Genomic DNA, 15,063 nt, shown 5'->3' on the forward strand with positions numbered 1-15,063 from the left:
GACCTTACCGAGATATGTGCTCCAGCGAAATGAAATTGGAGTTCACTTGTCTCGAGTTAATCTTTCTCCGATGATTTGAGGGTAAACATGTTATGAAATAACATTCTCCGGCAAAGATTTCCAAAAGCTGATTTTCTGGAATTCAAATCTAAATTTTTCGTTCTGTCGACTAGCGTTTTTTTAATCGACCAGTTTTCCTAACCTACGAAAACTCCAAAATATGAGGAGACTAAGCACTGCCATGAGTCAAGTTTCGCTTCAAATCTGTTTTGATCCAGAAGAGGGTTATCGAACGATAAAAGAAAGAACGCGATGTCAGATGTATTTACCCAACTAAACACAGGTTCCCTTGCTTGTAGGATGAGACATGTAGACCATGGTGAATGAAACCTTAAATAGAACATATGAACAAAGGACAGATGAACAAAAAGAAGAGAACAAATTCGGCTCAAGTTGTATCCAAGGAAGATCAGGTACACGTTGAGTTTACATAGTTGCTTTCACGAGGCTAAGAAAACATCAAGGTTTTCACCATTTCCAGAAGACATTTGAGCCACACTTGTACTTGTCCTTCCCTTCGCATTCCAACGCCAAATCATCAGAAATGAAGGGCACTTTCTGCAGCACACATGACAAAGAATATCATGATCAACAAAAGAAAGTCCTCATGGGGACAAAATTGTTCTGTAACTCTTTGATTTAGCGACGACCATCATTGTGTTCGTCATTGATGTTTCGCTCAAAGATAACCACGCCGGTTGTATTAGGACAACAGGAGATACGAACAAATATTTCAATCGTGTCGAACCGCTAGGAAAAGTTAAAAGATAAATAAGAGACGAATTGAACCTTTTGCTTGGCAAGATCCTGGCAGCCAGTGAAGTTCTCGGGGAACTTGCAGGTGCCAAACTCGACCGTGTACGCTCTCGCAAAGTTCGCTCCGCTTGTGGCCAATCTCTTCTTATCATTCAGTTCCTACAATCAGATCATTAATCATCAGCTGAAATGAACTCAGTTCAGGTTGGAACCTATCCACCAAAGAGAGCCTGCATCGAACAATACCTTGTTGACCTTGCTCTTCTCAAGATACTCCTCAATGACACCGGCATCGGCAGAGGAGGTGGAGGCGACAGCGGTGGCAAACACAGTGGCTGCCAAGCAGGCAAGCGCGGCTCTTCTTCCTTCAGCCGCTTTCGACTCGGGAACTCTGACTTGTTGGGCCCTGATCATAGGCAACTTCTGACCAGGCACACCAGGAGTTGCAACTGAACCAAGCTTTGAGCTGAGTTCAGATGAACCAGTTCCCGAAATGGCATACTTGCAAGCCAGCACGCTGGAGTTCATGGTTGCCATTTAGCAAATCTGGGTATGAATTTTTCTGGGCAACCCCCGTTTTTTTTCCTTGGAAAATTCTGAAGAGCAATGAGGGGTTCAAGGAGTACTGCTTTTGAAATTATTGGGTGTGCTTAGATATGGTGGAGAGTGATGTGGAGGAAAAGGATGAGGGAGGCAACAAAAGATTGTGGTGGGAGTGTGGATAAGGTGAGATTGCCTCACTCCTATTGGCAATTCGGCATATTTCTTTTCCTTCCTGGGACCAGTGGTGGGACAAGCTAGGCTCGTGTGGCGAGCTCGAGTCCTGGACCCACTTGGGAATCCAGGGTTCATGCTTCATATATCTTGGACTGAGTCTCGGTAGGAGTTTCTATTATTCTTTCATTGAGGAGACATTCTGAGAGAAACATGTCCGAGTATCAATCGAGAATATGTTTGGCAATATGCCAATAGGTTCAACCAAGACAGAGACCATGCAAAACAGATAAGCAAAACGCCTATGACCACATCTCAACTTCTTATTATGGTCACAATCCAATGCCGCCACAGGACTTCATCAACGAATCTGTATCGACAATTGTGTGGCAGTAGAAAGAGCACTCTGTTCAGGATGACATGCTTGTTCATTTGCTCAAATCTTGAAGGAACAAACTAATTGACACATAAGGAAAAAAAAAACGCAATTGATACATCGAGCTTGAATGTGTCGAAATCAAAATAAAGAGAGCTTAGGAGACCAATGACCCACAAAACATAGAGAGACAGAAAGATCATGAAGTTCAACATTTTCTCAGAAATTCCTTCAAGTTCAGCATTTTCATGCACGAGCTCTAAACAATCAAGATGCCAGAGCAAAATCAAACGAATATGTGCATACCAAGTTTGAAATTTCACATGCCACCAAAATTACTTCAACATATTTCACATGAAAAATACAATAATCTATCTGTACATCAATCAAAGGGTATCTACCAATAGACATGAATACACTGTTGGCAAACGGCCTCCATAATAGACAGTTTGCCGTCTGGATCGAAGATTAGTCAGCATGTTGTTTATCATGCTTAAAAAGAAAAGAATTTAATTCTCTACCAGCTGAGAAGAAAAGAAAAAGTTTATTACAGAAACAAGGCGATGAAGAGAAAAGGAACCAAAATGTGAATGTCCAAAATGCTTCCAAGTAAAAAAGTGATTCACAAGGGGCTAGAAGGCAAGCAGCTCAAGCTATATCCAAGGATGCACCAAAGCTTGGACATTGGATCATCTCTTCGTTTTCTAAATGGCACACCTCCAGAAACATAGATTGCAACCAATTTGTTCTGAAGTGAGATCAAATGAAAGAATCAATCTGCCAAAAACAAATTGAGCATTTATCTCTATGCTGGAAAGGCCCCTTTGCGTTAATTGTCATCTCAGTCGAGACAATCTCTTTCTCTTACGGTTCTTTTTTAAAGCAACAGTCATTCTTGTGGAGTCCTTGGAACTTGATGGCAAACCTAAGGTGGCTGATGGTACGCAAACAGATGTTCTGGTTTTCTTGGACGACCATTGGATTGGCAGTCTTTTCACTACAGTGCCAATATCATTAGTGCTATTCAACTCGACAAGTTTCTGTATCTGATCAACCATCTGATAGGTCCAAGCCATTGACTGATCTAATGCTAGTGAATCATCCAAAGGCATTCTCCAGATATTCAGCAATACCTCCCTGAATGAATGCATAGACATGGAAGATTGACAACCTCGACGATTTTCACATATCATGTTGACCTTTAAGACATGCTTGCAAAGGTTTGCCTGCATCGACCATGGGCAATCACAAAAAGCAAACTCCGATCCTGGGTTCCACACTAAGTGTGTCACACTGCTGTCCTTTTGGCCTTGCACTTTGGCATAGAGGTGATCTTTCTCGTCAAAGGTGATGGCAGAATCAGGAATTTGCAAAGCTCGGTGCCACGATGTAGAAGTGATATATTCCTCTCTAACATTTTGAAAGGAATCACTTTCATCTGCATATCTGTCAAGCCAATAACTGGAATGAAGCTCTGTAGTCAATTTATGCACAAGCCAGTCTACTCTCCATAGTGCGTTAAGGTGTGAATCATCAAACAATTTTGTTTTTAGCTTCGCATGGTAGGCTTCTATGGCACTCGATGCTTCCTGGCTTGCAAGAGGAAGGGCTTTCATTGTTGAAAGCCACATCTCTGTCCCCAAAGAAAAACCAAACCATAATGAGACAGATTCCAAGAAATACAGTGAAAATCAACAGAGCAAAACACCTGTAGGGATGTGGAAGGCTTACCAATCTTGGGTACCCAAAATGCCTTGAAATACTCCATGAAAACAGTTTGATCAGCAAAATCAAGTACTAACTCTTCCAGCGCAGCCAAAGTTTCAGACCCATCCCAGATACTGTAAACAATTTGTCCCAAACGTTTGAAAAGCTCACGTTGGACTTCAGGATTAGAGCACTTCTTCACCACATTCCTTAACCATGTTCTACGAATTCGCCAAAGAGAAAAGAGGACAGGACAGCTAAATATATCCCTGAAAATTATAGTACTAGGTTAAGGAATTAAATTATAGGGCATAATATATAGAATCTTCAAATTTATTTTAGCTTAGGAGGAAAGATCAATAGAAAGAGATACGTGCCTTATGGGATCAATTTCTGCAGCAGCATCATCAATCAGAAAACCACTAACCTTCCACCCAGGCTCAACACTTCTAGCTCGATCAAGAAGTGCTTTCATCCACTTGGAGACATCGGGCTTCGAAAAGCTACGAGTAATTACCCAGGCGACAGGAAGTGCATGCTGCCTAGAATCAAAGACGAGTAACGTGCACAATGGGTACTGCCAATGAAGTGAGCATTAACTTACCAGCCATCAGATAATTCTTAATCAACTGGACAATTAACTCACAGATTGTTGTTACCTTCAATCTCTTAATGCCAAAGGTCGAATCTGCTGCTATGAGACTGCGGTGTCCAAAACGAATCATTTGTTGCAACTGCCATTCTGTTTGAATGCCCAGGATGAAAGCATCTGTTTCTGAAGTATCCTGATAGAAGAATATAGATTTCTTATTTCGTTCAACCCACATCCGGATACTGGCTTGATCATCTAGATCCAACTCATGAGTGGATCTTCTGATGATCATCCCAAGTTTGTGGACGTATTGTGAAGCAAGGCTATTGACCTTTGCATCTGAACCACAATAGCGTTGAATCCCTTCAATATGCTTCTCCAGCACATTCTCTTCAGGAATTCCAAGATATATCATGGACATAGTTTGTTGCTGAATCTCACTACAGATATATGGAATGTTCTTGGCACCAGGGCCAATAGCATCTCTATCTAGTGGCCCATGGCAGACAAAGCCAGCCTTGTTTATATGACGCCTATCATTATATATAAGAAGTGCAAGTGATGGACGGGCATAAAGACGCTTCACTACAAAATGACAAGTGCAGCCTCGCATGGATTGAGGTCTGGCGGCACGATTTCTCGTGTTTAACCGATATCTTCGACTGGGTAATATGCCACCGCCTTCCCCATAGTTTTCAGGACCAAATGAGCACCAATACCTGCATAAAAAGCAAAAGAAAAATAACATCATTTTCATTTAACTGCCAAGTGCATGTTTTTGGTATCAGATCCTATGGCTCTTTTGGCATAGTAATCAGCTGGATAAGAAGCAACTGTCTTTCTGACAGTTGTAATAATGCTAAGGACACCATACATAGACCTAATCGTGGTCAAAATTCTCCAGAGTATTTAGAAGCTCATAATTTCTACTAATGAGAGAAAGAAACAGAAATCACCTAGGGAGAAGAAATACTCCAAAGCAATTGTACGGCACTACCTTAGCTCCAGAGCAACTTGGTCGATGCTAGACAAAGTCTAAACTTGTTCAACACACAATGGGGCAAAACATAGATAATCATAACAATGTACAAGATGACAGGAGTTTAGAATAATGTTATCATTTAACAATATTAATGAAACTTACGATGTTTTGAAAGTGAGATCCGACATGAACTAGAAACTTGAACATGACATTTTACAAGATTTTTCCTCCCATAAACAAGTAAACAGACATTTAGCAATCAGACAAAATTAATTTCAAGAACAACAATAACTTGAAAACGTTTGCAACCTAAGAGTACAACACTTATGCTGAGAAACCAATCAACAGCATATCCTTGAGACACATTCATTAGCAGAACCGACAAAAGTATACCATTCAGCTTTCTATATATTGATGCGTTAAACGTCCAGAATTTCAAGGGCAAGCAAGAGAAACGATACTGCTGTTCGAACACAAAGTGCGTAGAAATTATCTTCATCCATACCAAAACCCACTTGTTATTAGGATATTTAGGTAGTTATCAGATATCAAGAGAACATGGCTCATGATAAAACCCACCTACTAAAGCATATCTCGAAAAGATAGCTGTGAATCACATTTGTAGAGCTAACTTCCCAAAGACGAAGGAATACTATATAGCCCAAGAAAGAGAATCATAAAGAATGCAACGTCTAGGTAGGCCACACACTTACATCTTATACTCCAGATATTCATCACTCTTGTACTCCTTCAAGCTCCCTTTCGATCGTTTTCTTCCCCTTTCAATGTGAAACCTCGTCGGACATTCTACATTTGAGCACTCACCAATTATGAAGGCATCAACTCTCGGATAGGGATTAGAGCGACGTCATCATGGTGCTCAGGAGTCCCAAACTTGGTCCAAGTCAAATCAGCCGCAGAGAAATCCTCATCCTGTGGATCTTGCACAGGGATGTCGACTATGGATCCCACAATATCCATCAGCTGCACAACTTATCAAATCGCAAGTTTTACACGAAGCCCCACATCCTGCAAAAAATTGCAGAGGCAACCAAACTCAGGTTTTACTCTAGCAGTAAGCATGGACAACACTTGCTAATCAAGATTCAGGAAGAAACCCAACAACAAATTCTAAACATAAACAGTTCAAAAATTGCTACTTGTCTGCCAATTCCTCACAAGATACACATTTCTGTTTCAATGCTCCTTGTCAAACGGATATGAGACAAAAACGCAGACTACTAAGTATGGACAACGCGTCCTAATCAAGAATCAGCAAGAAACCCAACAACAAATCCTAACCATGAACAGTTCAAAAAACGCCGCTTGTCCGCCATTTCCTTACAAGATTACACATTTCTGCTTCAATGCTCCTTGTCAAACGGATATGAGCCAAGAAAACGCAGACCACTTACCTTTGTCTCCGAGCTAGAGATAGAGAGAGCAAAACTACATTCGCCCAATCTTTCCGAGGAACTGAACCGCAAGAACTAACGGAACAAACCCCCAAATTCGCACCCAAGGAGGCGAGAAGAAGAAGAAGAGAATCCTACCGAGCAACAACACAACACCGCCGCTCACTCCGACCAACCCTTTGTCGCTGCCAATTCACAATCAACCAAGAACAACTCGGCGAACGGACGGAGCCGGCGGGCGGAAAGGGAATCGACGGAACCGCCGTGCCTCGGTGGCGAATCGCTCGTCGCGGTCGCCGGAGGACGGAGCCGGCGGGCGGTGGCGGGGCGGCGGCGGAACCTGCGTATCTCCGTCGCTGGGAACTCGCCGGGCGGAGGAGGCGAAGCAGAGGAGGAGGAGGAGGGAGAGTGAGGAGGAAGAAGGTGATTGAAATATCTCAGGGTTTTTCACGGGTTTTCACCTTTCTTTTTTTTTTTTTTATAACTTCGTATCTTAGTAATTTAAAAAAATTTATTTTTCTAATTATTTATTTTTGACAAAATAAAACATACTAAAGTTTTAAAGTTTAAAAGATTTTTCTAGAAAAGGCGATCAAATCCATCTCTACCGGTCCTCGAATTCTCGAAAAATTTAAAACTGAATGTTACAATGAATGAAGTTTTATGACAAAACATTCACCTCCTCCACCATCCATAATAGGATGGTTCATTGCGAATGAGAGGGACAATAGCACAAATAATTGTTCGCTTTTAATTCGATGTGCAATATTGCCCCCAACTTTTAATTTGTATAACATCATCTCTAAATATTGAGTCAATATGTAATATCTATCCTTAAAATTTGAACTTATTCAATTTGATCTCTAAACTATTGTTCAACATTCAATACAATCCGTAAATTATATAAAACATTTGAAGTTTTACCTACCACATTTAACATTAGATAAATTTAAAAATCAAGAACAACGTTGTAAAATTCATAAATCATTTTCTCCTTTCCCTATATAAGAATTAGGAATTCTCTTAGTCTTTTTTTTTTTGAACAGTCTCTTATTCATTTTTGCGATGCCATTCTTTCGTTTTATGATGCTCGAAAGACCTATTGATCTGGACTCGATGCCGGACTCTGCTTCTGATCGTTCTCAGGATTGTAGTCCTGTTTCTATTCAGTCACTTTGATGAGGATAAAAGTCTCACAAAAAATACAAAGAACATCGATTTCATTCAGCTAAATTGAGAGGGATGTGATTCAAGAACTTAAACTGGATGCGTGATCAATAGGCCCCTGCCTAGCGGCGGCTCCGGCAAAGCAGAACGGCCCCGGCAACATTCATCGAGCTACACGCACACATGCGCGAGCTCAGGCTCGAGAAATTATCTACAAACTGCATCAGTGGAAACTGCTAAAGAGCGGGCAACGGTCTGTTCCCAAAGAGAACTTAGCACAAAAGTAGGGTTGAACACATGAAGTTTCTACGAGGACATCAGGGTGGTGACTAATCCCAACCAGTCAAACCCCATTTATCTGCAAGATTGTACATCACCAGTTGGTTCCAAACAGAGCCGAAGAGACCCTCTCCTCCGATCGCGAATGTCAAAGCCCATGCGCACAGGACGGCGCTAAACACCGAGAATCCAATGGCTGATCTGAAAACATCTGCAAAAGAGAAGATTCCTGGTGAATTTGCAGCATGTTGATGCATACGGAAGAACCGAGAGGATGAGCAGAGACACGGAAAACGAAGAGAAAAGACAATTTCGATGAGCTGTGGAATGCAGAATAGGTGCACATGTCACTGCTTCCTGCAGCCTCATCGAAAAAACACACACGTATCCAACAGAACTGCAAAAATGAGGACTTGAAATCTCAATCTCCTACCAGGTTCCCGCAAGGATACGATTCCATGAAAAGATGGTCTATGCTAGCATCTCAGGGAGCAAGCTGAGTAATTCACTCAACAAAAGATAAGATGAGGCACCCTCAAATGCAGCTTCAACACAACATAATGAACAACTGATGTTGAGGATGCTATCCTTTAACAAAGTTCAAGGATAGTCTAGACGGATGATGGGAGCAGAATGGCAAGAAATAAACACACATCCATCTTCAACAATATCATCTTCTGGAAATTGACATCTTTAATGATTTGTTATGGTGTAATAGGAAGATAGCTCCTAATGCATTAGCCAATTGGCTCATGGGTCCCAACTCACAGATGAAGGAAAGACATATACTTCAGCCTCAGGAGGAGTCCTGATATGGTTCAGCTAGTCTTAAGTCTAGATCATTTGAGTGGGATAAGTCATAATACCTTTGCCATTATTTACAAATTTTGCATACAGAGTAACATAGTGAAGGAGCAGCTCTTGCTAAGCCAGCTTGGCCAAAGAGATTTCAACTACCGATCACTCTCAAGCAATTTGATCTTTTATTTGCCAGAGAGATTTTTTTAAGACATCAAAAGGAATGTCCAAATAATTATAATCATTCTGTCACGATTGCTTAAACTTGATAGCTGCTATCTGATCCTATTTCCAAGAAAACTAAATATCCATCAACACAAAACAGAGGACTGCTATGGTCTTATGAAGGCCCGTCTCCAAGGTGAGTTATCAGAATCTGAGACTTATATAAGCATCATTTTTGGACATTGGGGAAGGAAATTCCCAGGTACATAGCCAACATGCGAATATTGATGAGAATGACTCCGTATATCACAAGACATCTAAGCGTGCATTATTTTCTGAGCCAATGTTAACAACCAGAAACCAACAGTATGTGGACTTGATAAAGCTCTTCCATTTCTCTCCCTTCAAAACAACCTGCAGTCAGATTGTTCGTTCGTTCTTCTTTACCTATGCTCTTTCAGAGTGTCTAGCAAGCCAAGGATTTTACAATTTTCTACTTATATCCAAGAAAAGATAAGTTTGAAGAACATATTCAGCAATTTGCTCATCGAAGGACAGTAAAATGACAAGTGACTAACAAATTCATCACTTGGTATAGCACAAATTTGGCAAAATCTTCGCCCTCTTCTGCATATTTTTTATGCAAGGATACTTGCTCAATCAAGGCCAAAGACTATATGAACCATCTCCACATAGCATGATTTCTTCCCTCCTCTTCTATGTTCAACAAACATCCAGCAAAAAGATTTTGCTGAAAATATCCCACTACTGAGTGCCACCCCATCATATCAGCACCATCTATTCCAAATCTGCCTTATTTAAAGTCAAAAGTCTCATGGCCCTTGCTATAAGGTCTTGTTTGGATACACTAGAGAACACTCTGAACATGTCTGACAGCCTATTCTAATTTCTAATTTTGAAAACTACCTCTGCACAGAAGCCTGCTTCAGGAAGCACAAAACCAATTATTTCATTAACATCTCTCAAACATACTTTCGTTTAAAAAAGGCAGAAAATGGTGTCCCTTTACTCTCAGAAACACTTTCAAACAATTGTTAAGAAGATTGCCAACCAAAGTATTAAAATCCTCAAGACCTAAACAAAAGCTGGAGATCTCAGTTAGTTATCTGTCTCTAGCAATTTAGAGATCCCAAAATTAGGTCCCTAATTGTGTTATGCTTTCTGACTCCAGCTACTACATTTAGAAAAGTAAATTTCATAAATCCCTCACCAACAACAATCTTTAATGTGGTTCAGCGGGATAAGACGGCGTGAGGCCATCATCAGGAAGTAACTAAAAAATCCCCATGTTCGCTAAATATGAAAGCGCAGCTGATTAAATAGTTTCACTTCTCTCTATACGTGCTTTGTGATGAATAGATTGAAAAACAATGTAATAAATCCGAATAGATACTCTGTGAGCTCAAATATCGGGCACATGACATTTTCTGATTTTGCAACAACCATTTCGACAAGTCACCATTTCTACAACAAAATTGCCGGGCATATGAGAGAAGGAATCCAGTAGGTACCAAGTTCTTAATCTTCACAAGTTCACTCTCTAAATTTTCCCCGACAATTCATCACGGGTCACTTGATTGTCCTCTCAAACATATTGCCGCAACCCCAGAAAACAGTCAACTCATTACAGGTCAAGCAATTCCTTAATAGACTCCAAACCGACAACTCGTTCTCGAAAATAGCTTGCGAAAAGAAGCAAGCTTTCGACACCGGACAATCCAATCATCGAATAAGCTCAGCAAATTGGCAACCCAAAAGACCAAATAGAACCGAGATACCAATCCCCCCATCAAATTAACTTCCTTCGAAATCAATCAACGTCGGCACTTCATTTCCCACACATTCTAAGCACAAGAATCAAAATCCAAAGCGGCGTTCGCGCTTCGATTCCTCCAAGAACATGATCATACAGCTACAACAGCGCATCATCGCGAAGAACACCCCCACGATCCGAATCGACACGCAAACGCACGCAAATCACAACATCAAAAAGCGGCGAGAGATACAGCGACGAGTCCTTACAGCGGCGAATCTGAGGGAAGGAGCGCTTGTGGGCGAGGACGGGCCAGAAGTAGAAGCAGTTGACCGCCCAGAGCCACGGCAGGAGGGCGAACCCGAACTGGTAGAACCGCCGCGCGTAGCCGGCGGCGTCCTCCTCCGACAGCCCCAGCGGGCCGTCGATCGTCGGCCAGAGCGGCAGCGACGACGCAATGGAGTTGGGATTCGGGTTCGGGTCGTGATTGGGGCTGGGGCCGCCGGCCGGCGAGCGCGACGCCTCCATTTTTGCACCGCTCCGGCGAGTCGTTGGCTTTCTTTGCTTTGTGCGCCTTCTTCAATTCCAAGTCCGTCCTAACGCAAATCGCCAAACGATTCCCGTGAAATTTTCATTATAAAGAAAACTATTTTTCATAAAAATTGTTCTTTAATAAAAAAAATTAATTCTCATTTATTTGATATTTTTTGAGAAAGTGTTTCTGGAAACATTTCAAGGCAGTTGGATTAATGGGTATTGAAGGAGGTGGGGAAGTAAACGTTTGACGACTTGTTTTGGGTTTGGGAAAATGATTTTGATTCTTGTTCGGGAGCAATTTGAGAATCAAAATCAATAAATTTTCTTCTTCCCTTCGACCATCTCGCGATTGCCGTCCACCACCGCCCCGCCATTGTCCCAGCCGTCACTTAGTCATACCATGGGTCCGTGGCTCGCGGACCAAGGCGAGTCAGCAGGCTTCCTTGGAGGCAAGCCCGGCCACGGCGAGCTCGCCGTGGCCGGGCGGAGCCTCGCCGGTGGCCGAAGCGGGCCTCGCCAGCTGGGCGAGGCCTCGCGGGCGGCGAGCCGCCTCGCGGGGCCAGGGCGGGGGCGGCGAGCCTGCGACACCCGGCCCAGGTGGCCCTTCTATTCAAAAACGAGAATTGGTTCTTTTTAAGGAAAACAAAACAAAGTGTGGGTGTTCTTCTATTCAAAAACGAGAATTGTTTCTTTTGGAAGTGTGGGTGTTCTCTTTGTCCGTAAGTATTTTCCATTACTTGGGTAAGACACACCCATAAAAATTCATTACATCCATCTCTATTGCAAGGCAACATATTTGGATATTAATACCAATGCAAATTTCAGATTGACCCATTTGTATCGTGTTTCTTCTAAACAAAATTTCATGTCATAAAAATCTCGAATTGGTACGCGAGCAACAAATATACCAAAATCTTAGGGCAAAATTGAGGCAAAATTAAGGATTTAACAAATTGTCGAATGAAAGAGAAGTCTCAGGGCAAAATCAACAGATTTCCCAATCTCAATTCATTTTCTTCGAAATTGGCTTCCCAAAATGAGTTGTTGACCAATATACATTGAATCCATGTTTCTAGCATCCAAGTTATTTGTCATGCGTATTTCTATGTCTAGTGATCAACAGAAATACATATTAGATGGAAAGCTAATTATAAGTGAATTCGTTGTAAGTGTACCAATTTAAAGTCTTTTATAACATGAAAATTAATATGAGATAAATGTAGCTCGAATATACCCGTTTATGATTCTTAGTCGTATTATGTAATGAGTAGGTAATATTAACTTTACTCATTGCTAAGCAAACGATAGCCATCTTCCCAATCGAACAAACAAAAGCGGGAGCTAAAATGGCAATGAGGCCCATGAAACGCAACACAAACAGAAGCATGTCACATAAGCCCAAGGCCCAATGGCTTCCCTTAGTAATGGCAAAATCAATCTTCATTTGAGTTTTGGGCCGTTTGATAGATTGAGTCCTTACCGTTCAATTTTAACCAGTTAGGTCCTCAGCATCTGAACTCATATTTCAATGAAGTCTCGAGCTCGCCGTCGGTGGATTTCTGATACCCAAAATCCCTATTTTATCTCCCACTTGGTCTTCTTTCTGGTGTCACGTGACCATGATGGAAGAACAAGTTTTTTATACAACGATGATGGATGCAAATCACAAATCACGCTTGTCGATATGTTTTGATCCATGTCATTGTTAATCGCAATTATTTTATTGTAAAGGACCAAAAATTGAGACAAGGATACAAATTGGCGATATACTAATGTATAGGATTTATAGGAACTTGAATTGAGACACTAAATGGAAAAAAAAAAAAAATTGGGGGTTTGAAATTTAGGGTTTATGACGAGACACTCTTTCTCTCAACATAATATCCCTTAAATGATTAAGCTTGCACCTGGGACCATTTGGAAGATGACGCCAGGAACAACGACACTACAACCTCCTTGTTTAGGATTTGTGTTGAGTTGGTGTTACGTTAGAAACTTTAGTGACTGCAATGATTGAGTTTCAAACGGAGTGAATCATAAAATCGAACCAATTTTGAAAGCTAGTAGTGATATTTTATCGACAATGAAAGAATGAAAACTGTGCAAAATGGGATTTCTTCATAGAATTATGATGTTCACGAAGGAATAAGGTTGTGTTTGGGAGTGACATTTCTAAAAATCTTTGAGTGTTCAAAACCCTTGGGGGCAAATTTGTAGTGTTTGGCAAAAAAATTTTGAAGGGCCATTGTACAAATGCTAGCCTTTCAAAGGCTGAAAGCCCAAGACAACTAAAGGCTATCTAGCATTCTTAGCAACTTACAGTGTACCTTAAAAAGAAAATTTTCATTATTCCTTTGTTACTCTCAAAATTTTATTAAAATTCCAAGTTTGACCATTTTTAAATAAAAACCCTAATCATCTACTCTTATTTTCCAAGCACATATGCCACATCACGCCGCTTCCCTTCCCTTCCCCTATGCTCTTCTCGACTCTTCTTGAGATCTCACTCTTGCCACTTCAAAGCTTACCTCTTTGATCACTGAAGCTCGCCTCTCCAATCATCTGCTAAAGCTCGCCTTCCCCTCATATAGGGAATTTTTGTTTTCTGTTTTCCCTTATTTTTCTTAACTTTACCATTAATCAAATTGTGACCTATCCTCAAAGCCGCTGACCACAACTCTACCAAATTTAAGATTGATAAACATCAAAGAGTCCAAGTCCGACATTTTTCTTAAAGTTTGCTCTTTTAATCCATTTTCCTTATATTTTAAATTGCGTCAATCCAAAGCAATGTTTGAGGAAAGTGAGTGAGGCATTTGTAGATCAGAATACGAACTATCCTTTCTCATCAAGCAAAGGATCCTATGCTTCCCAAAACTTAATTTTCTTTTGAAAGTAATTGCTAATCGAAATTCAACAAATGCCACCAGAAAAAGCCCCACGGCAAACTTCAAAATGATCTTCAAACTGAGATAATTGTGCCAATAAAAAAGAAAAAGAAAAAGAAAGAAAAAAAAAACAGAAGGCTACAGAGGACGTAAGTGGGGCATCTGAACTAACGAGGGTAAGTACCAAATCTAGCATTGATTCAGGTGCAATACTATTTGTGTAAGTTTTGAGATTGATGGGCAAATGGAAATCAAAGATTGGTAATCTTTCCTAAGATATTTACAAGCAGTTCAGAGACTCAATTCCTAGCATTATTTCATGCGAGCATTAGGCATCTTTATAGGTTTGTCTAAGAATTTCAATACTAGTAATGTTGAGGTGATCTTGCACTGGTTTAATTTCATAAAATTAAGTAAAACACCATTAATTCAAGTAAATTTGTCCATATCAAATCGGTGATGTGCCACATAAGATGATCGATAATAATGGGGACCGTCACATCAATAATTTTAGTTGAGTTTTCGTTGGGAGGATTGATTAGAATTTCACACAAAGATTTTAAACTACATTGCAACAATAAAAAGACATTAGGACCAAATTGAAATCTATAAATAACTTTAGGATTGAAAGCAGAATCTTTAATTCCAAATGAATCAAACCTAAGGATTCCTCCGCAAGGTTTGTTCACAGAGGGTGTCTCTTTCCAAAGGCATGAGGGCAGATAAAAAAAATCTCCTGTACTATGAATGCCCCTGATCAGGGCACTGAGATGTCTTCTCATTCTTCCATAATCCAAGCTTGGTGAAGGAAGAGATAAGAGGGCCCTATGGTGCTTTTCCTTGGAGGTGGAAA

General features: G+C 40.8%; 3 protein-coding genes across 3 annotated transcripts; all 3 read right to left on the reverse strand.

The window, feature by feature from the left end:
• Positions 1-322: 322 nt before the first annotated feature.
• Positions 323-1,473, reverse strand: LOC104418117 (photosystem I reaction center subunit N, chloroplastic). Its single transcript, XM_010029348.3, has 3 exons — positions 1,063-1,473; positions 850-975; positions 323-618 (listed from the first exon to the last, which is right to left on the reverse strand). Exons 1-3 carry the CDS (start codon positions 1,351-1,353, stop codon positions 529-531), a joined length of 507 nt encoding a protein of 168 aa, XP_010027650.2. The 5' UTR covers positions 1,354-1,473; the 3' UTR covers positions 323-528.
• Positions 1,474-2,223: 750 nt separating this feature from the next.
• On the reverse strand, positions 2,224-7,006 carry LOC104418118. The gene is given in 7 exon segments (XM_010029349.3): positions 2,224-3,539; positions 3,638-3,882; positions 3,991-4,190; positions 4,273-4,924; positions 5,901-6,045; positions 6,048-6,216; positions 6,741-7,006. Coding segments are annotated over 6 exon segments (2,160 nt in total). The 5' UTR covers positions 6,169-6,216; positions 6,741-7,006; the 3' UTR covers positions 2,224-2,742.
• A 799-nt stretch (positions 7,007-7,805) lies between these two features.
• LOC104418119 (probable gamma-secretase subunit PEN-2) lies at positions 7,806-11,408 on the reverse strand. The gene is made up of 2 exons (XM_010029350.3): positions 11,055-11,408; positions 7,806-8,259 (listed from the first exon to the last, which is right to left on the reverse strand). Exons 1-2 carry the CDS (start codon positions 11,311-11,313, stop codon positions 8,099-8,101), a joined length of 420 nt encoding a protein of 139 aa, XP_010027652.2. The 5' UTR covers positions 11,314-11,408; the 3' UTR covers positions 7,806-8,098.
• Positions 11,409-15,063: the final 3,655 nt, after the last annotated feature.

The sequence above is a fragment of the Eucalyptus grandis genome, chromosome 9 (assembly GCF_016545825.1).
Source record: "Eucalyptus grandis isolate ANBG69807.140 chromosome 9, ASM1654582v1, whole genome shotgun sequence".
Lineage (NCBI taxonomy): Eukaryota > Viridiplantae > Streptophyta > Magnoliopsida > Myrtales > Myrtaceae > Eucalyptus > Eucalyptus grandis.